Source organism: Numenius arquata, chromosome 17 (assembly GCF_964106895.1).
Source record: "Numenius arquata chromosome 17, bNumArq3.hap1.1, whole genome shotgun sequence".
Lineage (NCBI taxonomy): Eukaryota > Metazoa > Chordata > Aves > Charadriiformes > Scolopacidae > Numenius > Numenius arquata.
In genome coordinates, this window is record NC_133592.1 from 13,607,798 (window position 1) to 13,628,838 (window position 21,041).

The 21,041-nt window shown below is 43.3% G+C and overlaps 1 protein-coding gene across 2 annotated transcripts; it reads left to right on the forward strand.

Moving 5' to 3' along the window:
• Nucleotides 1-2,278: 2,278 nt before the first annotated feature.
• On the forward strand, nt 2,279-19,122 carry LOC141472955 (myosin heavy chain, skeletal muscle, adult-like). Of its 2 annotated transcripts, none has more exons than XM_074160248.1 (38): nt 2,279-2,482; nt 2,575-2,718; nt 2,814-2,970; nt 4,058-4,085; nt 4,184-4,298; nt 4,392-4,484; nt 5,279-5,342; nt 5,502-5,600; nt 5,703-5,806; nt 5,884-6,022; nt 7,234-7,352; nt 7,446-7,595; nt 8,305-8,475; nt 9,235-9,548; nt 9,645-9,723; nt 10,251-10,338; nt 10,437-10,554; nt 10,711-10,834; nt 10,920-11,056; nt 11,158-11,413; nt 12,380-12,622; nt 12,841-13,017; nt 13,103-13,248; nt 13,336-13,426; nt 13,515-13,904; nt 14,136-14,262; nt 14,367-14,485; nt 14,921-15,117; nt 15,533-15,716; nt 15,803-15,968; nt 16,140-16,264; nt 16,458-16,766; nt 16,918-17,121; nt 17,535-17,660; nt 17,755-17,925; nt 18,013-18,117; nt 18,250-18,345; nt 18,967-19,122. In XM_074160248.1, exons 1-38 carry the CDS (start codon nt 2,279-2,281, stop codon nt 19,120-19,122), a joined length of 5,835 nt encoding a protein of 1,944 aa, XP_074016349.1. The 2 variants fall into 2 exon arrangements, with proteins under 2 accessions (XP_074016349.1, XP_074016348.1); XM_074160247.1 differs by having other exon boundaries at nt 9,235-9,544; nt 9,638-9,723.
• The last annotated feature ends 1,919 nt before the right edge of the window (nt 19,123-21,041 follow it).

A 21,041-nucleotide genomic window follows, 5' to 3' on the forward strand; every position in this document is an offset into this window, starting at 1 on the left:
TAATGCTTATTTTCCTCTTAGTGCCCTGCTTAATGTATTGCTCTCAGGCATTTATTATAAGCTTCACACCATCACATGGGGAAGATAAATGTTGTCATCCCCATTGTACAGCTGGGATAGCCACGGCGCAGACATACCAAGCAATCCAGCCTGGATCATACAGTGAGTCGGTGGGAAAGCCAGCAATAGAATCCATAAGTCCTGCATCCAAGTTCCCTAAGTGCCTTGACTAGTCCAGATTCTCTCCTTAACACCCTTGTCACATTATTTATAGGAGATGTATTCATATAGTCAGTAAGACATCAAAATTTTCTAATTATATCTAGCAATGTCAAATGACAATTATGCCCTTAGTTCAGTTTGCCAGACAATGCTTTGCCAAAGAAGGTTTGCCAAAAATTTTTTGACCGAAGAAAGAGCAGGCATCTGTAGCATCTGCAGGCTAGATCGTATAAAATGTCCCTGCAACAAGTCTGCCCTGTCTCCACGGGAAGCTTCAAGGTAAGTGCATGGGGTCCACAGGCTCGCAGGAAGGGGATGGTGCCCTTCTGTGCCACAGCATTCCTGCTGTCTCCGGTGCTCATTTCCAGGAGGGCACTCAACTTCTCAGCTCAGGTTTTAAATCTGCTTTCAAGACACCTGGACATTTTCACTCCGGATTTCTGTGCAGCAGCAAGTAGGGAGTTGCCATTTCTGTTTTACAGAACTGACCAGCTGCCAGCCTGCAAACCACCCATCTGGTGTCACGAGAGGTAAGAATCGGATTTATTAATTCTATGAGGGCAGAGAAAGATCCTTTTGGGGGGGATTTCTGTATGGCTGAGTGAATGGTCACCGTTTCACCCTATATTCAAACCCACTATAATTACAGTAGATGACGGTGGGATGCCCAAGGCTGGTAAGGTTTTCAATTAAATCATTGAATCATAGAACAGCCCAGATTGGAAGGGACCTCAAAAGACCATCTGGTCCAATCTTTAAGTGGCTGTGTGTGAAGTTTCTGACCACTGATGGAAGAACAGACAGTCCTGAAGGGGAAATTCTTCACTTCTGTTCAACCGACCTGACAGAGATCAAGGTGTGCTGGCTTCCCATCTTTGCTGTCACAGCAGCAGGACTAAGATGAGCACAGTAGGAAAAAGCACAAAATTCAACATTTTGTCTCAGAGCATGTGAATTAACATATTATTTTGTCCAAAATTTGCCATGAAATCACTAAAGAAGTAAGAGATGAAAGAGCTGCAATATGAGCAATCACATTCTGCTTGTCATCGCTGTAAAACCCAGCACTGCCGTTTGTTCCCCTTGCTGCTCTGCCTGTTCTCTGCCTCACAAAAAATGGAAGCTACAACCTTCCTCTTCTGTAAGCCACCACCTGTTCCTACAGAGACAAATAAACAATTATCATGCTACTGTCCCATTTTAGTGCAAATATAACACAATATTAAAGGCTGTGTAAATATTAAGGACCTATCTCTATACAGGATAGAAATAAAGAAATGTTTTCCTAAGGTCCCAACTGTTTTTTTCTGGGAAAATTTCAGAGAAATTAATGCTGGCTTTAAAATTCCATATTTTTTAAATTCCTGAGTTGAGCTTCAAATGTTTGTGTTTAACTTTGTTGTCCCCTAGAAGTATATTGATTTTAAAAAAGCAAAAGAAAATAATAGAAATGGAGCTATGTCAGTGTGTCCTGGAACACCATTGACAGGCATTGTAGCCATTTATGCCTGGATTCAAGAACTCACTCAAATTAGCAAATATTGTATCATTAATATTATGATACAAATGTTTTAGAGATTGAAATTGAGCCATTAAGATCTTGAGTTGTCTGTATGACACTCAAGGTGGTTGTGTATGAGTCTTCCAATCTTTTGAATTAGTATCACTTGGGAAGAAACTGTATTATAATTATTACAAGTGAATTTTAAAATAATGACCAAGCAGCTGAAAGGAAATTTTGAAGTTCTTATCTCCATAGCACAGTGCCTAAACTGTAGTCTCTACTAAGTGACTATGGACTACTTCAAATGCAATTTCAGTGCAGTGGACCCTAAGTCAAAATATAATTTTCACATTTTCCGTAAATGTTGAGTCAAACCAATGTAAAAATATACAAATACTTTCGAAAAAGCAAAGCTATGATTAGTGTTAATATATTATCTTTCTTTTCACATCTTTTCTTCAACAACAAATGCTTACTTTTTTACACATTTGAGCAACATATCTGTTCTTCCACAGTGTTCTCTGCCAACAAGGCCCTCCGTAAACTGCAGCCATGTCGTCAGACTCTGAAATGGCCATCTTTGGGGAGGCAGCTCCTTACCTCCGAAAGTCGGAAAAGGAGAGAATCGAGGCCCAGAACAAGCCTTTTGATGCCAAGACATCAGTCTTCGTGGTGCATCCTAAGGAATCCTTTGTGAAAGGAACAATCCAGAGCAGAGAAACAGGGAAGGTCACCGTCAAGACTGAAGGTGGAGAGGTGAGTAAGAAACAACGCTGAAGGCCACCATTTGGTTCCCATTCTGCGCTCTTAGCTGACAGTCATGCATTTCTCTCTCTTTACTCTGACAGACCCTGACCGTGAAGGAAGATCAAATCTTCTCCATGAACCCTCCCAAGTACGATAAAATCGAGGACATGGCCATGATGACCCACCTCCACGAACCCGCTGTGCTGTACAACCTCAAAGAGCGTTATGCAGCCTGGATGATCTACGTAAGTACCAGCAGCACTCTTCCCTTGGGTAGCTGGGAGGAACTGCTCTGGAAGTGGCCAAGTGGAAGCCAACGTGCCGTCTCCCTTCCTCGCAGACCTACTCGGGTCTCTTCTGCGTCACTGTCAACCCCTACAAGTGGCTGCCGGTGTACAACCCGGAGGTGGTGTTGGCCTACCGAGGCAAGAAGCGCCAGGAGGCCCCTCCACACATCTTCTCCATCTCTGACAACGCCTATCAGTTCATGCTGACTGGTGAGTGGCTCTATCTGTCTCAGAGAGACTGTACCATGAAATTCTCTGAGGGAATACTCTGTCTCAGTAATACAAGGAGACTTTTTCAAAGCATTCAAAGCACTTTTTCAAAGCATGCATGCTATTGTACATTTTACTATCTTCACACCATCGTTTCTACTATTTTAAATGAAAGACACCCTGTACACAGTAAAGTGTTTTGGCATTTTGCTTGGCTGTTTGTTTTAAGCTCATGCTAGCAGGTGAGTGGCTCTCAGAGTGATTCCATCCAAAAGAAATTTTAAAAGGAATCACAGTTTCCCTGAGAAATGTGCTGACATTTTCTTAACGTGTCATTAGAGTTTTATTTCAGTCATAGCATTAATCACTGCTAATTTAAACAGGATTTTTTTCGCATCAGTATTTCTAAAAAGAAGTATAACATCTTTTTAGATAGTGCGTCAGGAAAAGCGATAAGCCAAATGGACTAGGTGGAGCAAGGAACATAATTATGTCTGTAATGAAACAGTGAAAGTGAACATGGTATGAGATCCATATGTGATGTGAAAATTCTCTCTACCGATGTGAAGTTAATTCATTGAAGAGTTAGAGGAAAAATCAGTATAAAATATATTTATTCACATTTGTCTTTATAAAATCATGACATGTAAAAATGAAATAAAATTATATATTGCTGCTAGTTTTGCTTCCACCTTTGCATTCCTTTCTTTCTCTGTGCTATTGAGATCAGAACCATTACCTATGGTCAGGATTCCTTTCTCACAGGTTTTTACTATCCCTTTCTCTACTGCTCTAAATACAGTAGCAGAAAATCAAACCAACAAAGTCAGTAACAATTTATTGTATGCAGGAGAAATAAGACCATAAAGAGAATATTTGGGAAGAAAGACATGTCCCTTCAAGAGTTTTCATTGTTCATCAAAAAGCATTACTTTGCAAATAGTTGAATTTTTTAAAACTGTTACTAGTAAGCAAAGGAAAAAGCACGCAGACATTTTTCTTGTCATTACTTACATTTTCTGGATTAATTTTCAGGGTTTTTGTGTTGTTCATTTACAAAGTCTGTTTGTTTCTGCCACTTTCACAGATCGCGAGAACCAGTCGATCCTGATCACGTATGTACACCCCCTGCTCGGGTCCTTGCAGGGCTGCCCGGTGCCAGGGGACCTCCTGCCTGACCACACGCTCTCTGCTTCTCTCTTTGGTTGCACAGTGGAGAATCCGGTGCCGGGAAGACTGTGAACACAAAGCGTGTCATCCAGTACTTTGCAACAATTGCAGCCAGTGGGGATAAGAAGAAGGAGGAGCAGCAGTCAGGCAAAATGCAGGTGAATTAATAGACGCTGGCCTGAAACAGTGTTTTCCTCTGTTCCTGACATCATCTTTGGAAAGGATAACTATTAATAATTATAATCCTGCAGGGAACGCTTGAGGATCAAATCATCAGCGCCAACCCACTGCTGGAGGCCTTTGGAAACGCCAAGACCGTGAGGAACGACAACTCCTCACGCTTTGTAAGTTGCTTTACCAAATCACTCCTAAAAAGTAGTAAACAGGAGTGCGTGGCCGTCATTTGTTTCTGTTGTTCAGCCATCATGTTTTCAAGAGTAAGACTAAATTTTTTTATCATGACTTTACCACTTATCCTAAAGGCAATTCTCCAGATTTCAAAAGTAGGTATTCTAAAGTAGGTATTCATTTATTTTTACCTATATTTCTGTTTGTTTTTTGGAAAGACAGAGAAAGAGAATGCCAGGAAGAAAGTAGGGTGGTTAGGAAAGATGGGAAAGGAAGAGAGAAATAGAGAGATAAAGAAAGAAAAAGAAGAAGGAAAGAAGAAAAGAGAAAGAAAGAAAAGTGAGAGAGAAACAGAGGGGATGGGGTAACGAGAGTTTCTACTGGACTAATATGCTTCCTTTATGTCAACTTCAATTAATCAGAAGGGAAATGGCTTATCTGATAGCAAGACAGATTTAAGCAGCTGAACTAGTTAAATGGTTATTTCCCGATTGTTAAGATGACTGCTCTCTGTTTGCAGGATATAGATAGAACAGTTTGGCTAACTAGATCCACCCATTCCTTCCCATTTTTACATTCAGCATACATAAAATATAAAGCTGTGCCACTATTTATTATTTTAATGGTCAAAAATGTAAAAGACAACTTTTCGTCAATTGTTGGAATTATAGCTGATTCCTAAGAAAATGTGTCTAAGTAGAAATCTCGTGCCCGGTGGATTACATGGCAAAACTCTTGATTTCAGATGTTTTTATGATGTAAATCTTATGGCACTTTTATTCTGTTAAAGGGCAAATTCATCAGAATTCACTTTGGTGCCACAGGAAAACTAGCTTCTGCTGATATTGAAACATGTAAGACAATTTCCTCAACTGTTCACAATCCATCCATTCACCCATCTATCCATATAACACCTTTTCACTCAACCATCTGTCCTGCCTTCCCTGGTTTTCTTTCCATCTTCTCCCTACTTTCTTTTTTGCTTCTTGTTTCTCATTAAATTTTCCCTGCAGACCTGCTGGAGAAGTCCAGAGTCACTTTCCAGCTTAAGGCAGAAAGAAGCTACCACATATTCTATCAGATCATGTCCAACAAGAAGCCAGAGCTAATTGGTAGGAAGAATTACTAACTTGGAAGAAGATTGCTGCATACTAGCTCACATTATTACTCGCTTGAATAAACTAACACTGCATGTCCTCTCTTCTTACTTTCAGACATGCTCCTCATTACCACCAACCCATATGACTACCAATTTGTGAGTCAAGGTGAGATCACTGTTGCCAGCATTAATGACCAGGAGGAGCTCATGGCTACAGATGTAAGTGACAATTAAAAATGTTGTACTTATTATCATCTCTCCCAGACAAAGCTTTTATTCTATTGTTCCTGTTGCAGAGCGCCATTGACATCCTGGGCTTCACTGCTGATGAAAAAACAGCCATCTACAAGCTGACAGGGGCTGTCATGCACTATGGGAACCTGAAGTTCAAGCAGAAACAACGAGAGGAGCAGGCAGAGCCCGATGGCACAGAAGGTATCAGCAGTCTGTGGTTAACCTCTTAAACGTAGAAGTAGCAATAATAATTCAGTATTTGGAAGATGGAGAAAGAAAACAGTGGAAATGTGTAAAAAGTATTTACATGGAGCTAGTATATAGGTATGAAACTACCATCTAAAATATACCCTTTTTGCCATTACTACCTAATCTTTATTTGATGTATATTTTGCACGTGTATCCATAATTGTCTCCTGGGCTACCACAGTTCTGGATAGCGTAGTCTGCTCAGTGTGCTTAAATACAAGGCCCACTGAGAAGAGAAAGATTTTTCAGAAGATATCTTTCTGGTTGTTTTTTTAAAGAAAATGGAGACATTAAATTCAGTGTTAGAAAATCTCTTTCATAAATCACATGCTGTTTAGGAATTTTGCTCAGCTAAAAGGGAACTTTTCTTCAATTTCTTTTTTCTCCTGTGGAGATTCAAACCCATAACTGCCACTACATAGGAGTGTTAGTTGAACATCAGTTTAAGTAAGTGAAGCATAGGTGCACTATGACAGGGAAGAACTGACTTAGAGATCTACTTCTCAGTTGACCTCTTAATCACTTAAATGTTATATAATGCACAAATGGTTTAAAATTACTGTCCTCCTCTTCCAAAGAACAGTTTCAGACGGCCAGCTTCAGGACGGAATTTTTAGGTTTTGATTCTGAATGAATGAACATGCCTGCCTTTCTGCTATGAGTGTAACATGTTTCCAGAAAGGGGCACCACTTAATTGTTGCCTCTAATTTTGGAATGCATTCCCTTTTAGGGTTATAGCTGCTGCCAAAGAATACAGGTAGCCCAAGTACCTAAGTGTATGTTTTGGATTACACTCAGGTGGCCAACCTGCTAACACTTTGGTGTTTTGTTGCCTGGCTTATGGATACCAATCAGCTCTGGGTTGAAGTGATGAACTTCAGCTTTCAGGATGAATTTTTGATAAACACATTGTTTCCAGATGATTCTGTGAAGACCTTTAAAGACACAAATACCATTTAGGCATACTGTTCTGAAAAGTTTTCAAAACAAAGATGATTTCATTTTTTTTTTAAATGACTGTCATGCTTCCTCTGAGATCTAGTGAGCAGAATTTGATCATGAGGACATTCAATATTGCAGTTACTTTGGAAAGGGTTCATCACTCAAAATGCTGCATGTATTGTTAGTTTTAATTTTTCTGTCTCCTCCTTCTTCTGCTTAGTTGCTGACAAAGCTGCCTACCTGATGGGTCTGAACTCAGCTGACCTGCTCAAGGCCCTCTGCTACCCCCGAGTCAAGGTTGGGAATGAATATGTGACCAAGGGTCAAACCGTGCAGCAGGTAACAATCAGCTGGTGACTGGGGACCTCTGTCTTGATTTACTCTCTTGCTCCGGCTACTATTGTCCCTCTGCTGCTTTCTTCTTCATTCTAGGTGAACAATTCAGTGGGTGCTCTGGCAAAGGCTGTCTATGAGAAGATGTTCCTGTGGATGGTTGTTCGTATCAACCAACAGCTGGATACCAAGCAGCCCAGACAGTACTTCATTGGTGTCCTGGACATTGCTGGCTTTGAGATCTTTGATGTAAGGATTCCAGGTTTGAGAACTGCTCCTACAGGTGGAGATTGCTATATCAGATGACTTCCAAATAATATTCTTCTGAAGGTTTAATATGCTAGTTATTCCAAATTTTCTGAAAAATAAAAAAAAATATCCTTCAATTGTCCATTTTCCTTTGTAGCACAGAGAAAAATCCTCAGACACTTCATCAGTACAAGAACAGACTTATGTTTTTTGTGTAGAAGTAGCAAATAGAATTTTATGTGTTGTAATATTTTAACAATTTGTACTTAATGTTAATGATTTTTTTTAAAAACCAACATAATTACAATAATTTTATATAAGAGCTTGCAGAGCAGAAGTAGGATTTGAAGTCCGTTGACAACTATATAACAGTTTAAATATATGTAAATTGTTTAAAGGACCAAGGAATGAATAGGTAAGTGTTTCATCAAAGATACCAAGTGGTTAAAAATTGGAGAGCAGGGCATACACTCTGACAACAAAAAAATGTCAAAGTGACTTATTAATTTTAGTAGATTCACTAGGAATATCTGCTCTGGAAAAAATTTTCATTATGTTGGTATTTCTTTGGGAAGCTGCATATAGGTCCTGCTATGGTGTGCTGCTGATAATACAGTTGTGTTTTAACCGGGGAGACTTGTAAAGGGTTGAGAATGATTAAGAGCTGTGCATGTTGACAATGGCTGTTGTTTTTTTTCCCATTTGCAAGTTCAACAGCCTGGAGCAGCTGTGCATCAACTTCACCAACGAGAAACTGCAACAGTTCTTCAACCACCACATGTTCGTGCTGGAGCAGGAGGAGTACAAGAAGGAAGGAATTGAGTGGACGTTCATTGACTTTGGGATGGACCTGGCTGCCTGCATTGAGCTCATAGAGAAAGTAAATTTTTATGTCTTGTATTTTGAGGAACTTATTATGTTAAATTTAAATGGTTTAATTTTATTCAAAAAAGGGGCTTCTCCATGGTTAGTTTCATGCATTCAGTTTTAGTTGTTGAAAAATCTCTTGATCTTTTCTATTGCTTATTATGCACTAGAGATATTACAAGTCCATATATAGCTATAGAAGTCATTCCTCACACACCTTCTCTGTGTGAAAAGTATCTCCGCTTTCTAGATTAAATGACTTTTTTTTTCAAAAACACAGAGCAGCTCCCAGAGTAAGCTAAAAATATTTTCTTAAGGTTCTGGAATAAAGTTATCTGGACGATACATATTTTTCTAGATGGGTCCTAGCAAAGTAAATACAGGACAATACAGTCGGTGCCTGACCTCTAAGTGCCAGAAACTGAAAGAGATTTCTTGTAGTTCTGTGTAATTTAAGGAGTTGATTAAAAGTACAAAGTCCATCGTAAATGTACAATGGACGCATTTGTGAAAGACATTTAAAAATATCATCTTTTTCCTCCTGATTTTTTTAATATGGTTTTTGGCAGGAAAAACATTCCTGAGTCACTGTGCCAAATTGTGAGGCAAGCAGGTGAATCTTTTAGGCTCAATCTTTAGAAAGAAATTTTCTTCATGGCAGGGGTAGTGGTTTGTTTCTCAGCTTCCTGTCTTTTACTATATTCCCTTTAAGACAGGTCATTATCATATTATTCTATAGGCATTCTCTCTTCTTTATTGTACTATCTTCCAGCCCATGGGCATCTTCTCCATCCTGGAAGAGGAGTGCATGTTCCCCAAGGCAACTGACACCTCTTTCAAGAACAAGCTCTATGACCAGCATCTGGGAAAGTCCAGCAACTTCCAGAAGCCCAAGCCTGCCAAAGGCAAGGCTGAGGCCCACTTCTCCCTGGTGCACTATGCTGGCACAGTGGACTACAACATCACTGGCTGGCTGGAGAAGAACAAGGACCCCCTGAACGAAACTGTCATTGGGTTGTACCAGAAATCATCTGTGAAGACATTGGCCTTACTCTTTGCCACCTATGGTGGAGCAGAAACAGGTCAGTTCTCTAAAATTCTTTTTTCCCAACATTTATGATATGTAAAGATTCAACAAAATAACAATATTTAAAAACTTTATTTTCTTTTTAAAGAGGCTAGTGGTGGTGGTGCTGGTGGTGGAAAGAAAGGTGGCAAGAAGAAGGGTTCTTCTTTCCAGACTGTCTCAGCTCTTTTCCGGGTAAAGTATGAATTTCATTATCTGTAAAGTGACATGAACATAGTTTCTAACCTGAGCTATCTAAACTCCTGTTCTTCTTGTGACACTGGTTTTATGATGAAACAGTAATAAGTATGAAGTGAGCAGAAGCTATTCATTGCCTTTTCCTATTAGTTATCTGTTCACATTTGGGATCTGTTTCAAGCATACTTCAGCTGACCCCCCAATTTTATTTTAAAAGCTCACTTATATTCTTTGTGAAAAACATTTTTTTCAGAATCCGGGATGTAATATAGATAGTAATCCTATACAGGTTTGTGTTGAAATTTTTATACAGTAGTGCTTTATTTCCTCTAGACTGAAGTGCAGAATCTGAAACTTTATTTTCATGAGAATATTTAACTATAAAGAAGGTTTGATTAAAACTAAATTTTGAATTTGAAAGCTTCTTCCTCCTAATGTTCATTCCATTATTTCCCTGGCATCTAGTTACAGAGTATACAGAAGTAATTTTTATTTAATCTATGGTGTTATACATGATCCCACAGGAGAACTTAAACAAGCTGATGACCAATTTGCGGAGCACTCATCCGCATTTTGTCCGTTGCATCATCCCAAATGAAACAAAAACACCTGGTAAGACTCTTGAGTGAGCAGAAAGAGAAGTTCCTTGGATACAGTCATTCCCCTCTGTGTTGGAAACTATGGTATTAATTTACACTCTGAATGTCTAGGTGCCATGGAGCATGAACTGGTACTTCACCAGCTGCGGTGTAATGGCGTGCTGGAAGGCATCAGAATTTGCAGGAAAGGTTTCCCCAGCAGAGTTCTCTATGCCGACTTCAAACAGAGGTAACAGCACTGCACTTCTCCGCACCGTTAAAAGCAATGCTGGTTCATTCATATAGGTTCATTCAGGCTGGACTCTGTTGTCAAAAATAGCTATATATGAGATGGTGGGGTTGGTTGGGAAAAAACAGCCTTATCTCCCTCTTTCTCTTTTCACAGATACAAGGTGCTTAATGCCAGTGCCATCCCAGAGGGACAGTTCATTGATAGCAAGAAGGCTTCTGAGAAGCTTCTTGGGTCAATTGATGTGGACCACACCCAGTACAAATTTGGCCACACCAAGGTACAAACCCTCCTTCACTCACTCACTCTGTGCCTGTGCTTTGCTCTACCTGACAGTGATGTGCTGCAACATTCCCTTTCTCAAGGTGTTCTTCAAAGCTGGGCTGCTGGGACTCCTGGAGGAGATGAGGGACGAGAAGCTGGCACAGCTCATCACTCGCACACAGGCCATGTGCAGGGGCTTCCTGATGAGAGTGGAGTACCAAAGAATGGTGGAGAGGAGGTAGGCATTCCTCATCTTCAGTTAAAGTCGCTGTACTTGGGGGAAAGTGTTGGCACTCATCACACTGAAAATATTCAATGTACATTTGAATTATGCTTCAGGGAGTCCATCTTCTGCATCCAGTACAACATTCGTGCATTCATGAATGTCAAGCACTGGCCTTGGATGAAGCTGTTCTTCAAGATCAAGCCCTTGCTGAAGAGCGCAGAATCTGAGAAGGAGATGGCCAACATGAAGGAAGAGTTTGAGAAAACCAAGGAAGAGCTTGCAAAATCTGAGGCAAAGAGGAAGGAGCTGGAGGAAAAAATGGTGAAACTGGTGCAGGAGAAAAACGATCTGCAGCTCCAAGTGCAGGCTGTGAGTAACATTATTTTAATTTTTCATAGGGAAAATGAGTAAATAAGATCTAACTCTTCTTTCATACTACAGAACTCTCAAATTGCACTCTAAACTGCCTTACAAAACATTTCAAGCTGAATACCATGTAGCTAAATGTAAAATTCATGTCACACTCTTTCCCCACTCAATCTCTCTGTTGCAAAGTGGAGTTTAAGCTAAGGAATGACCATTTAGTCTTAATGCCTACATATAAATATCTCTATGTGAGTTCTCAACATAAAGCCTCATTGGAGTTACTGTAGTGTATTTAGTGGAGTGGTGACAGTGATTCAGTTGGCTAACTACCCTGCCTTAATTCTTTGGACAAAATGAAGAGCCTAGTGCCATATCTTATGGCGTATTTCAGCAGAGCTCCTGTAGCTACTGCTTCTAGAAGATGCAGATGCCCATTACATCCTACGACACGAGTGCCCGCCTTATATGTTTGTCTCCAATGCCATTAGGCCTCTCAAAAACATGGAAAATATTTTGGCAATACCATTAAGCTGAAGTGTCCTTTTCAGGGAAAGATAAATCTTGTTCTAGTGTCCACAGACTGTATTGGCTATGTATAAATCTATTCATGAATGTTCAAATATTTTCTCAAGAGCAAAATTATTTACATTACTCACTACTTCAACATAAATTACATTCCACATTATAAAATATAATCACCTTCTAAAGAAGAAAAGGGAAATACCAATTAAATCCTAGTAACCCTCTGACGTACCTGAAATAAACACTGTGAAATGTAATGGAGCCAGATAACAATATCTGATGTTGAAAAAGGTTAGAAAAAAATAAAGTTGATTAAAAACTTATTCTAAATTTGTGATTTGTAATAAAATGGCACAGTAATTTTTCCCAAAAAGTAATCCCAGAGGTCGTTCTGATGCACATCTGTTCCTTCAGCATTAAAGAATGTGTCCTGTATTTTCCCACCAGGAAGCTGATGCTTTGGCTGATGCTGAGGAAAGGTGTGACCAGCTCATCAAAACCAAAATCCAGCTGGAAGCCAAAGTAAAGGAGGTGACCGAAAGGGCTGAGGATGAAGAAGAAATTAATGCTGAGCTGACAGCCAAGAAGAGAAAACTGGAGGATGAATGTTCAGAGCTGAAGAAAGATATTGACGATCTTGAGTTAACACTGGCCAAGGTTGAGAAGGAAAAACATGCCACAGAAAACAAGGTACAGACACAGCGAGTCACATAAAGGGCCAAGACATCACTTCCCTCAGAGTAAGAGCTTGCTACCATAAAACGCGTTGGCTTAAAAAATTTTGACCTGGCCTTTGTCTGAGAATCCAGAGGATAAATGAAATACCTAGCAAAACACTGCAAAGTGAAAAAGTCACTGCACCAGTGGAAACATTTTCTACCAAACTTTGACAATTTTCATATGTGTAGGTGAAAAACCTCACAGAGGAGATGGCAGCCCTGGATGAGACCATTGTGAAGCTGACAAAAGAGAAGAAAGCCCTCCAAGAGGCCCATCAGCAGACACTGGATGACCTGCAGGCAGAAGAGGACAAAGTCAACACGCTGACCAAAGCTAAGACCAAGCTGGAGCAGCAAGTGGACGATGTAAGCACACAGCCATACAGCAAGAACAGGACAGGTATGGAGTTAGACCTGGCTGGTAGAGCACTGATGGCCTTGTTCTGTTCAGCTGGAAGGGTCCCTGGAACAGGAGAAGAAACTGCGCATGGACCTTGAGAGAGCTAAGAGGAAACTCGAAGGAGACCTGAAGCTGGCCCATGACAGCATAATGGATTTGGAAAATGACAAGCAGCAGCTGGATGAGAAACTGAAGAAGTGAGTGTGGCTGTGGGGCACCTGAGTGCTGGGCTGGTGGACTTGTCTGTGTTCTTTGAGCTCTAACATGGTTTGCTTTGCCCAAAGGAAAGACTTTGAAATCAGCCAGATCCAGAGCAAGATCGAGGACGAGCAAGCCCTGGGCATGCAGTTACAGAAGAAGATCAAGGAGCTGCAGGCAAGTGTCTGTTCCTTCCCCTCTTTCAGGCAGTCTTGGGTCAGGAAGGAGAAGGGCATGGGTGTGAAGGGTGCCTAATGTTCCCCAGGCGCGTATTGAGGAACTGGAGGAGGAAATTGAGGCAGAGCGAACCTCTCGGGCAAAAGCAGAGAAGCATCGGGCTGACCTCTCGAGGGAGCTGGAGGAGATCAGCGAGCGCCTGGAAGAAGCAGGAGGGGCTACCGCAGCTCAGATCGATATGAACAAGAAGCGTGAGGCAGAATTTCAGAAGATGCGTCGCGACCTCGAAGAGGCCACGCTGCAGCACGAAGCCACAGCTGCCGCCCTGCGGAAGAAGCACGCGGACAGCACGGCTGAGCTTGGGGAGCAGATCGACAACCTGCAGCGAGTGAAGCAGAAGCTGGAGAAGGAGAAGAGTGAGCTGAAGATGGAGATTGACGACTTGGCCAGTAACATGGAGTCTGTCTCCAAAGCCAAGGTATTGAAAAATATACCGAAAACAACTTGAAAATAAAAAATGATGAAACATATATTTTTAAAATATTCCAGTATAACTCTTTGTCTCTCTCTCTCTATATATAGCCCTCTAACACCAGTAAGTAGAATATAGCTTGCAAATCTGGTCACACTATTCTAATGAGAATTGCGCGGCTCAGAAGAAAGAGGAGTCCAGATACTCATCTTCTTTCGTTCTCTGTGATCTCCACAGGCAAATCTGGAGAAGATGTGCCGCACGCTGGAAGACCAGCTGAGTGAGATTAAGACAAAGGAAGAAGAGCATCAGCGCATGATCAACGACCTCAGTGCTCAAAGAGCTCGTCTGCAGACAGAATCAGGTGAGAAACCCTCCTCTGCGCTGCAGAATGGGAGAGCATCCTAAAACAGTTTGTTTGGGTCAAAAATGACAATGAAAATACTTCCTTTCTGTGCGCTTTCCCAGGTGAATATTCGCGGCAGGTGGAGGAGAAAGATGCTCTGATTTCTCAGCTGTCAAGAGGCAAGCAGGCTTTCACCCAACAGATTGAGGAACTCAAGAGGCACTTAGAGGAAGAGATAAAGGTGAGAAGACTTTCCAAATTCTGCCTTATCCATTAGATTCCTCCTCTCTAAGAGGTGCTTCAGACAGGCAACTCAAATCATGATGAGGCAGGAGACAAAACAGCTTAGGTCATTCAGTTCAAGTCTTCTCATCTTAGCTATTCCAGAGCTAAAGAGATAAAGGTGATGACTTTTCCTACAGCTGGCCACTGAAAGCACTCCTAACTCCCCACTGCCTAGTGGTGGCAGGGTCTGCTTAGCACAGGCCATACTGGGAGAAGAGTTTCATTTCTGTGGGGAGTGCAATTAGTGGATTGTTTCCTCCAGGCTTACCTCTGTCCTTCATTGCAAACAGCTACACTCTCCCAGCAGCTATGCTTGCAGTGTTAAATTAATTAGTTGGAAGAGATTACCCAGGATATTACCATGCCTGTCCCAACCCCGCTTTCTATCCAGGCCAAGAACGCCCTGGCCCACGCCTTGCAGTCTGCTCGCCACGACTGTGACTTGCTCCGGGAACAATACGAGGAGGAGCAGGAGGCCAAGGGGGAGCTGCAGCGTGCCCTGTCCAAGGCCAACAGCGAAGTGGCCCAGTGGAGAACCAAATACGAGACGGACGCCATTCAGCGCACGGAGGAGCTGGAGGAGGCCAAGTATGTGGGGAAGGTGGGGAAGCAAAATAGAGGCAGACTAACAAGGGAAATTTGAAGACACAACTGCGGTATTGCCATGAAAAGCTAAAGCTGTGCTTTTGCACAGTGTAAGGGCTGAAGGTAATGTGTATCCTCCAAAGGGTGTTGTTTAGGAAATGTAGAGGACAATATTCCCCTGACCCAGAGAATGGTACAGAAAACCTGTGGATGGTAGACACAGAAGCCACACTGGGTGTTTAAGCCTGGGAATCAGATCTGGGAAAACAATTACTGGCCGGGAGAGTATTTGCACTGTCTGTGCATAGGATACATACTCAATGAAGTGGCAAAATGTGCTGTTGTGAATAGCTCATCAGGCACACACAACAGCCTTCCCTTTACTCTCAAACAATGAGCTGTGCTTATCTCCTCCCAGGAAGAAGCTGGCACAGCGCCTGCAGGATGCAGAGGAACACGTTGAAGCTGTCAATGCCAAATGCGCCTCCCTGGAAAAGACAAAGCAGAGGCTGCAGAATGAAGTGGAGGACCTGATGATTGACGTGGAGAGATCCAATGCTGCCTGCGCAGCTCTGGACAAGAAGCAGAAGAACTTTGACAAGGTGTTTTGGGCTCCAGGCCTGGGGCTCCTGGGCAGAGCTTCCCCTCCTGATTGCCACATCCATACTCACGCCCCGTTTCTCTTCAGATCCTGGCAGAGTGGAAGCAGAAGTATGAGGAAACGCAGGCTGAGCTGGAAGCCTCCCAGAAGGAGTCTCGCTCTCTCAGCACGGAGCTGTTCAAGATGAAGAATGCCTATGAGGAGTCCTTGGACCACCTGGAAACGCTGAAGCGAGAGAACAAGAACTTGCAGCGTAAGTCCCTGGCCCTCTGCTCCTGGCAGGCCTTTCTCCCTGTCCATCGCTACCACCATTCCATATGGGTCTGTGCCTGCAGGTCACCAAAGATGCTGGTCACCTTGGTGTGACAGGGCTCTTCCCATTCTGCTCTGTGCCTGACCATGCCATTGGTCTTTGTTCCCACAGAGGAGATTTCTGACCTCACGGAGCAGATTGCCGAGGGAGGAAAGGCCATTCATGAGCTGGAGAAAGTCAAGAAGCAGATCGAGCAGGAGAAATCTGAAATCCAGGCTGCTCTGGAGGAAGCTGAGGTACATGCCCGTAGTCACTGGTGTCTGCACTGAAAATAGAAGTAAAGGGGAAATATGCGTACGGGCTGCTTGGTCCTGCCCTCTTCTGGCTGGGGAGTGCAGCCAGCTCAGGTTTCCTGAAGCATTCTCTAATGACCTAGAACGCAAGCAGTAGCTTTATTGATGTTACAAATGTTTGTGTGCAATTGCGCAGGCCTCCCTAGAACATGAAGAAGGGAAGATCCTGCGCCTCCAGCTTGAGCTCAACCAGGTGAAGTCTGAGATTGACAGGAAGATAGCGGAGAAAGATGAGGAGATTGACCAAATGAAGAGAAACCACCTCAGAATTGTGGAGTCCATGCAGAGCACCCTGGACGCTGAGATCAGGAGCAGGAATGAAGCCCTGCGGCTGAAGAAGAAGATGGAGGGAGACCTGAATGAAATGGAGATCCAGCTCAGCCACGCCAACCGCGTGGCTGCAGAGGCACAAAAGAACCTGAGAAACACACAGGCTGTACTAAAGGTATAGCACAACAAAACAGGTGCCGGCTGCTTTCTGACACAGCTAAAAAATTTCCTCTTCTACAGTTGTATCAGTTCTACATTGATGTGAAAATAGGAAATTAGAAACTAGGAAAAATACATCTCACTATCTGTCTTGCCTCTCTTACCAGGATACCCAGATACACTTGGACGACGCTCTCAGGACACAGGAGGACCTGAAGGAGCAGGTGGCCATGGTGGAGCGCAGAGCAAACCTGCTGCAGGCTGAAATTGAGGAGCTGCGGGCAGCCCTGGAGCAGACAGAGCGCTCGAGGAAGGTGGCTGAGCAGGAATTGATGGATGCAAGTGAGAGAGTTCAGCTCCTCCACACTCAGGTTAGATTAATGAGATTGAAAATCTCAACAGCCTTTTTTTCTTTTTCCCTTTCCAGATTTTACATCTGTGTAAATTCTTAAATCATCTCTTGTAATGAAAAGCTTAACCATAGAATCATAGAATGGTTAGAATTGGAAGGGACCTTAAAGATCATGAACCAGAATTATTACCCTTGTACAAAGAATTGGATTATAGCTAAATGATTAGGACTGCATTAACAGAGCTCAGAAGTGCTTCTTAAAATTTTAAGAACGCTCCGCTATCTAGTTGTGTATGACCTGACAAGATGCATCATTTTAAGGAGGATGCCATTGTTAGATATATAGATGATAACTTTAAATTAAACAGTAAATTTCTAAAGTAAATGTTCTGTTTGGGAAACAACTGGACAATATTTTTTGTTGTTCAACAGAACACCAGCTTGATCAACACCAAGAAAAAGCTGGAAACAGACATTGCCCAAATTCAGAGTGAAATGGAGGATACGATCCAGGAAGCTCGTAACGCTGAAGAGAAGGCCAAGAAGGCCATCACAGATGTGAGCTGGGGGTCCTTTCATGGCTGATGGTGGATGTGTTCTCCCCCAAAATGCCTCCAGCCCCAAAATGGCTTTGCCTCTCTGCTCTCATCAGGCAGCCATGATGGCAGAAGAGCTGAAGAAGGAGCAGGACACCAGCGCCCACCTGGAGAGGATGAAGAAGAACCTGGACCAGACGGTGAAGGACCTGCAGCACCGTCTGGATGAGGCCGAGCAGTTGGCACTGAAAGGAGGCAAGAAACAGATCCAGAAGCTGGAGGCCAGAGTGCGTAGGGCTTTTATTTGTTGTGTGAGCAATCATGTTCCTCGGGGAGATACCGGGGAAGCTCCAAAGCTGGGTTTCTTGTTGCAGGTGCGGGAGCTGGAAGGGGAGGTGGATGCTGAGCAGAAGCGCAGCGCTGAAGCCGTGAAGGGTGTGCGCAAGTACGAGAGGAGGGTGAAGGAGCTGACCTACCAGGTATGGCAGGAGGCCTCCTCAGGTTCACACACCCTCTCACAGGAAGTTAAATTTTTTTCAGCCAAGGGGAATTGCTAACTCTTATGGTGTGGAAACCAATTCAGTCTCTTTCCTGTTTGCCAATGTTTTTAGTCTGAGGAAGACCGGAAGAACATTCTGAGGCTCCAGGATCTGGTGGACAAGCTGCAAACGAAGGTGAAATCCTACAAGAGACAAGCTGAGGAGGCTGTAAGTATTGCCTGGAGAATGGGCAAGGGACACCTTCCATTGGGGCAGCACGCTCATTGAGATGAGTATGAATACCAGGAAGGGAGCATGGAAGAATCTCCCGTGACACAATTGACTTGGCCACGCCGTTTCACTACGGTGTCATGAGGCCTTTCTGCGTTCTGGGCACCCTGCGTCAAGGATGAAGTGAGGGAAGCTCTGCAGCCTGTTCTATACAGGAGGTCAGACTAAACAAACCCAGGGGCCACATCCACTGACCAAGAAGTTTGTGAATCTCTGCTGCTGATCGACAGCAGAAGCCTTCAGGGTCTTTCTCAACCTAGTAAGTCACACTGGTGGCTGGGCAGCAAGTAGTGGGAGAATAAGTACACAAACGTCAAAACCAAGTGATGAAGAAGCTCCTCAGGAGTGACACAGTAGTGGAGAAGCTTGTCACAGTGGGTTCCTGACGAAGGGAGGATGAGGAGGTCTGTGTGAGGCTTATGTGTAAGCAGTGGTGGGTGGGGGATGGAGGTCTGAGCGTTCCCCCAGGGAAGAGGCACAGCCCCGCAAGGTCGAGGTGCAGGAGGAGCAAAACCCCTGCCCTGGGCTCCTCGCCACCGACTCCCTCTCCCTGTACAGGAGGAGCTCTCCAACGTCAACCTCTCCAAGTTCCGCAAGATCCAGCACGAGCTGGAGGAAGCCGAGGAGCGGGCTGACATTGCAGAGTCGCAGGTCAACAAGCTGCGAGTGAAGAGTCGGGAGTTTCATGGCAAGAAGATAGGAGAGGAAGAGTGAGGATGTCATGAGGCAGCAAAGTGACCCGAGGGCTGCACAAAATGTGAACCTCTCGGTTGCTTTCTTCTGCAATGAGTCTTTGTAGCCATGTCAATGTCTAGAGAATAAAGACCACAGATTCCTTTGAATGCACAGCAGAAGCTTTTGGTTGTTAGAATTCAATTCTGCAGTTAGTCAAGTTTTGATTGTTTTCAAGCAATTACTTTTCAGGAGTAAGCTCCAGAAATTAATTTATTTTCTGGAATAAGATCTAGAAGCTGCACTACTCCAGCTACTGTAACGGTTACAGCCATCAGAGCAAACACAATTTTTTGCACTGCACTACAGTATTTCCTGGCAACAGCAGATTCACCCTGTTCCAGTGCAGGCTGAATCAGTCCATGGCAAATGGTGAGGCTGTGTTCCCACCCCTGGGCCAGTTGATTCCAGGTGCACTGGACACCTCTCCAAGTGAAAGCAGACTGTGACCTGCACTCTACTGCCAGAGGGATTGAGAAGAATGCATTAGCGGTATCAATTGTGGCACACCACTTGGCTGCCTTGGACTCCAGTTCATATTGAAGTTCTAACATGTCCGGCATGGCAGCACTCAACTGTGTGACTTCATTCGGGCCATGATAGTCCACAGGTAGCCTCCACTCTCCATTAGATTTCTGCACCAGCCATATGGGACTGTTAAAGGGCGAGCGAGTCTTGCTGATCACTCCTTGAATCTCTAGTTAACGAATCAGCTTATGGATGGGGGATCAGATAATCTCAGTTAGTTCGATATTGTTGCTGATGCACCATTGTGGTAGCGATTGGCACCTGTTGTTCTTCGACCCTCAACAACCCCACAACAGAAGGGTCCTCTGAGAGACCAGGCAAGGTAGACAACTGTTTAACTTCTTCCGCCTCCAAAGCAGCTATGCCAAAAGCCCACCGGTACCCTTTTGGGTCCTTAAAATAACCTCTCCTGAGATAATCTATACCAAGGATGCATGGAGCGTCTGGACCAGTCACAATGGGATGCTTTTGCGACTCATTCCCTGTTAGGCTCACTTCAGCTTCCAGTACAGTCAGCTCCTGGGATCCCCCTGTCACTCCAGAAATACAAATGGGTTCTGTCCCTCTATAGCTTGATGGTATTAAGGTACACTGTGTGCCCGTGTCCACGAGAGCTTTATACTCCTGTGGGTCTGATGTGCCAGGCCATCGAATTCACACCGTCCAATAAACCTGGTTGTCCCTTTCCCCCACCTGGCTGGAGGCAGGGCCCCTCTAATACTGGTCATAGTATCCGTTACTCACTTCTTGCAAAAATGATTTGGAAGTTCCTTCAAGGGGATCAGAAGTAAGCTCAGGCCTTCTACTCTGTCTGGGGAACTGCACGAGTGCAGCAAAGTGACCCAAGGGCTGCACAAAATGTGAACCTCTCAGTCGCTTTCTTCTGCAATGAGTCTTTGTAACCATGTCAACACTTAGAAAATAAATACCATAGATTCCTTTGCATAGACAGCAGAAGTGGTGCTTTTGGTTTTAATAATTCAATTCTGCAGTTACATAAGTTTGGAGCATTTTTCAATGAAACATTTTATTTCACTTTAACACTTGTATAGCAAAATAGCCTTAATTATCCCATCTCCAGTATTACTCCACTGTGTCCTATTACATTACTGGGTAGGGAATAAAACTAATTTAATTCCCATACTGGCAAGAGGAGAGGGCCAAGCCAAAGGCAGGATAGATATCTTTTCTGTCCTGTTCTGGCACAGAAAAAAGTTAAAAAGTTTCTGCCTTAGGGAGCTCTCTTTCTAAATGTGTGCAAAAGAGGCTCTTTTTGCTGGTCCCATTCTCACTTTGGCAAGTTGGATTTAGAGGCCAGTTGCCCCATAAAAAAATTCTTGAGCCTTAATGGCATCTGGATGTCCTCATGGAGG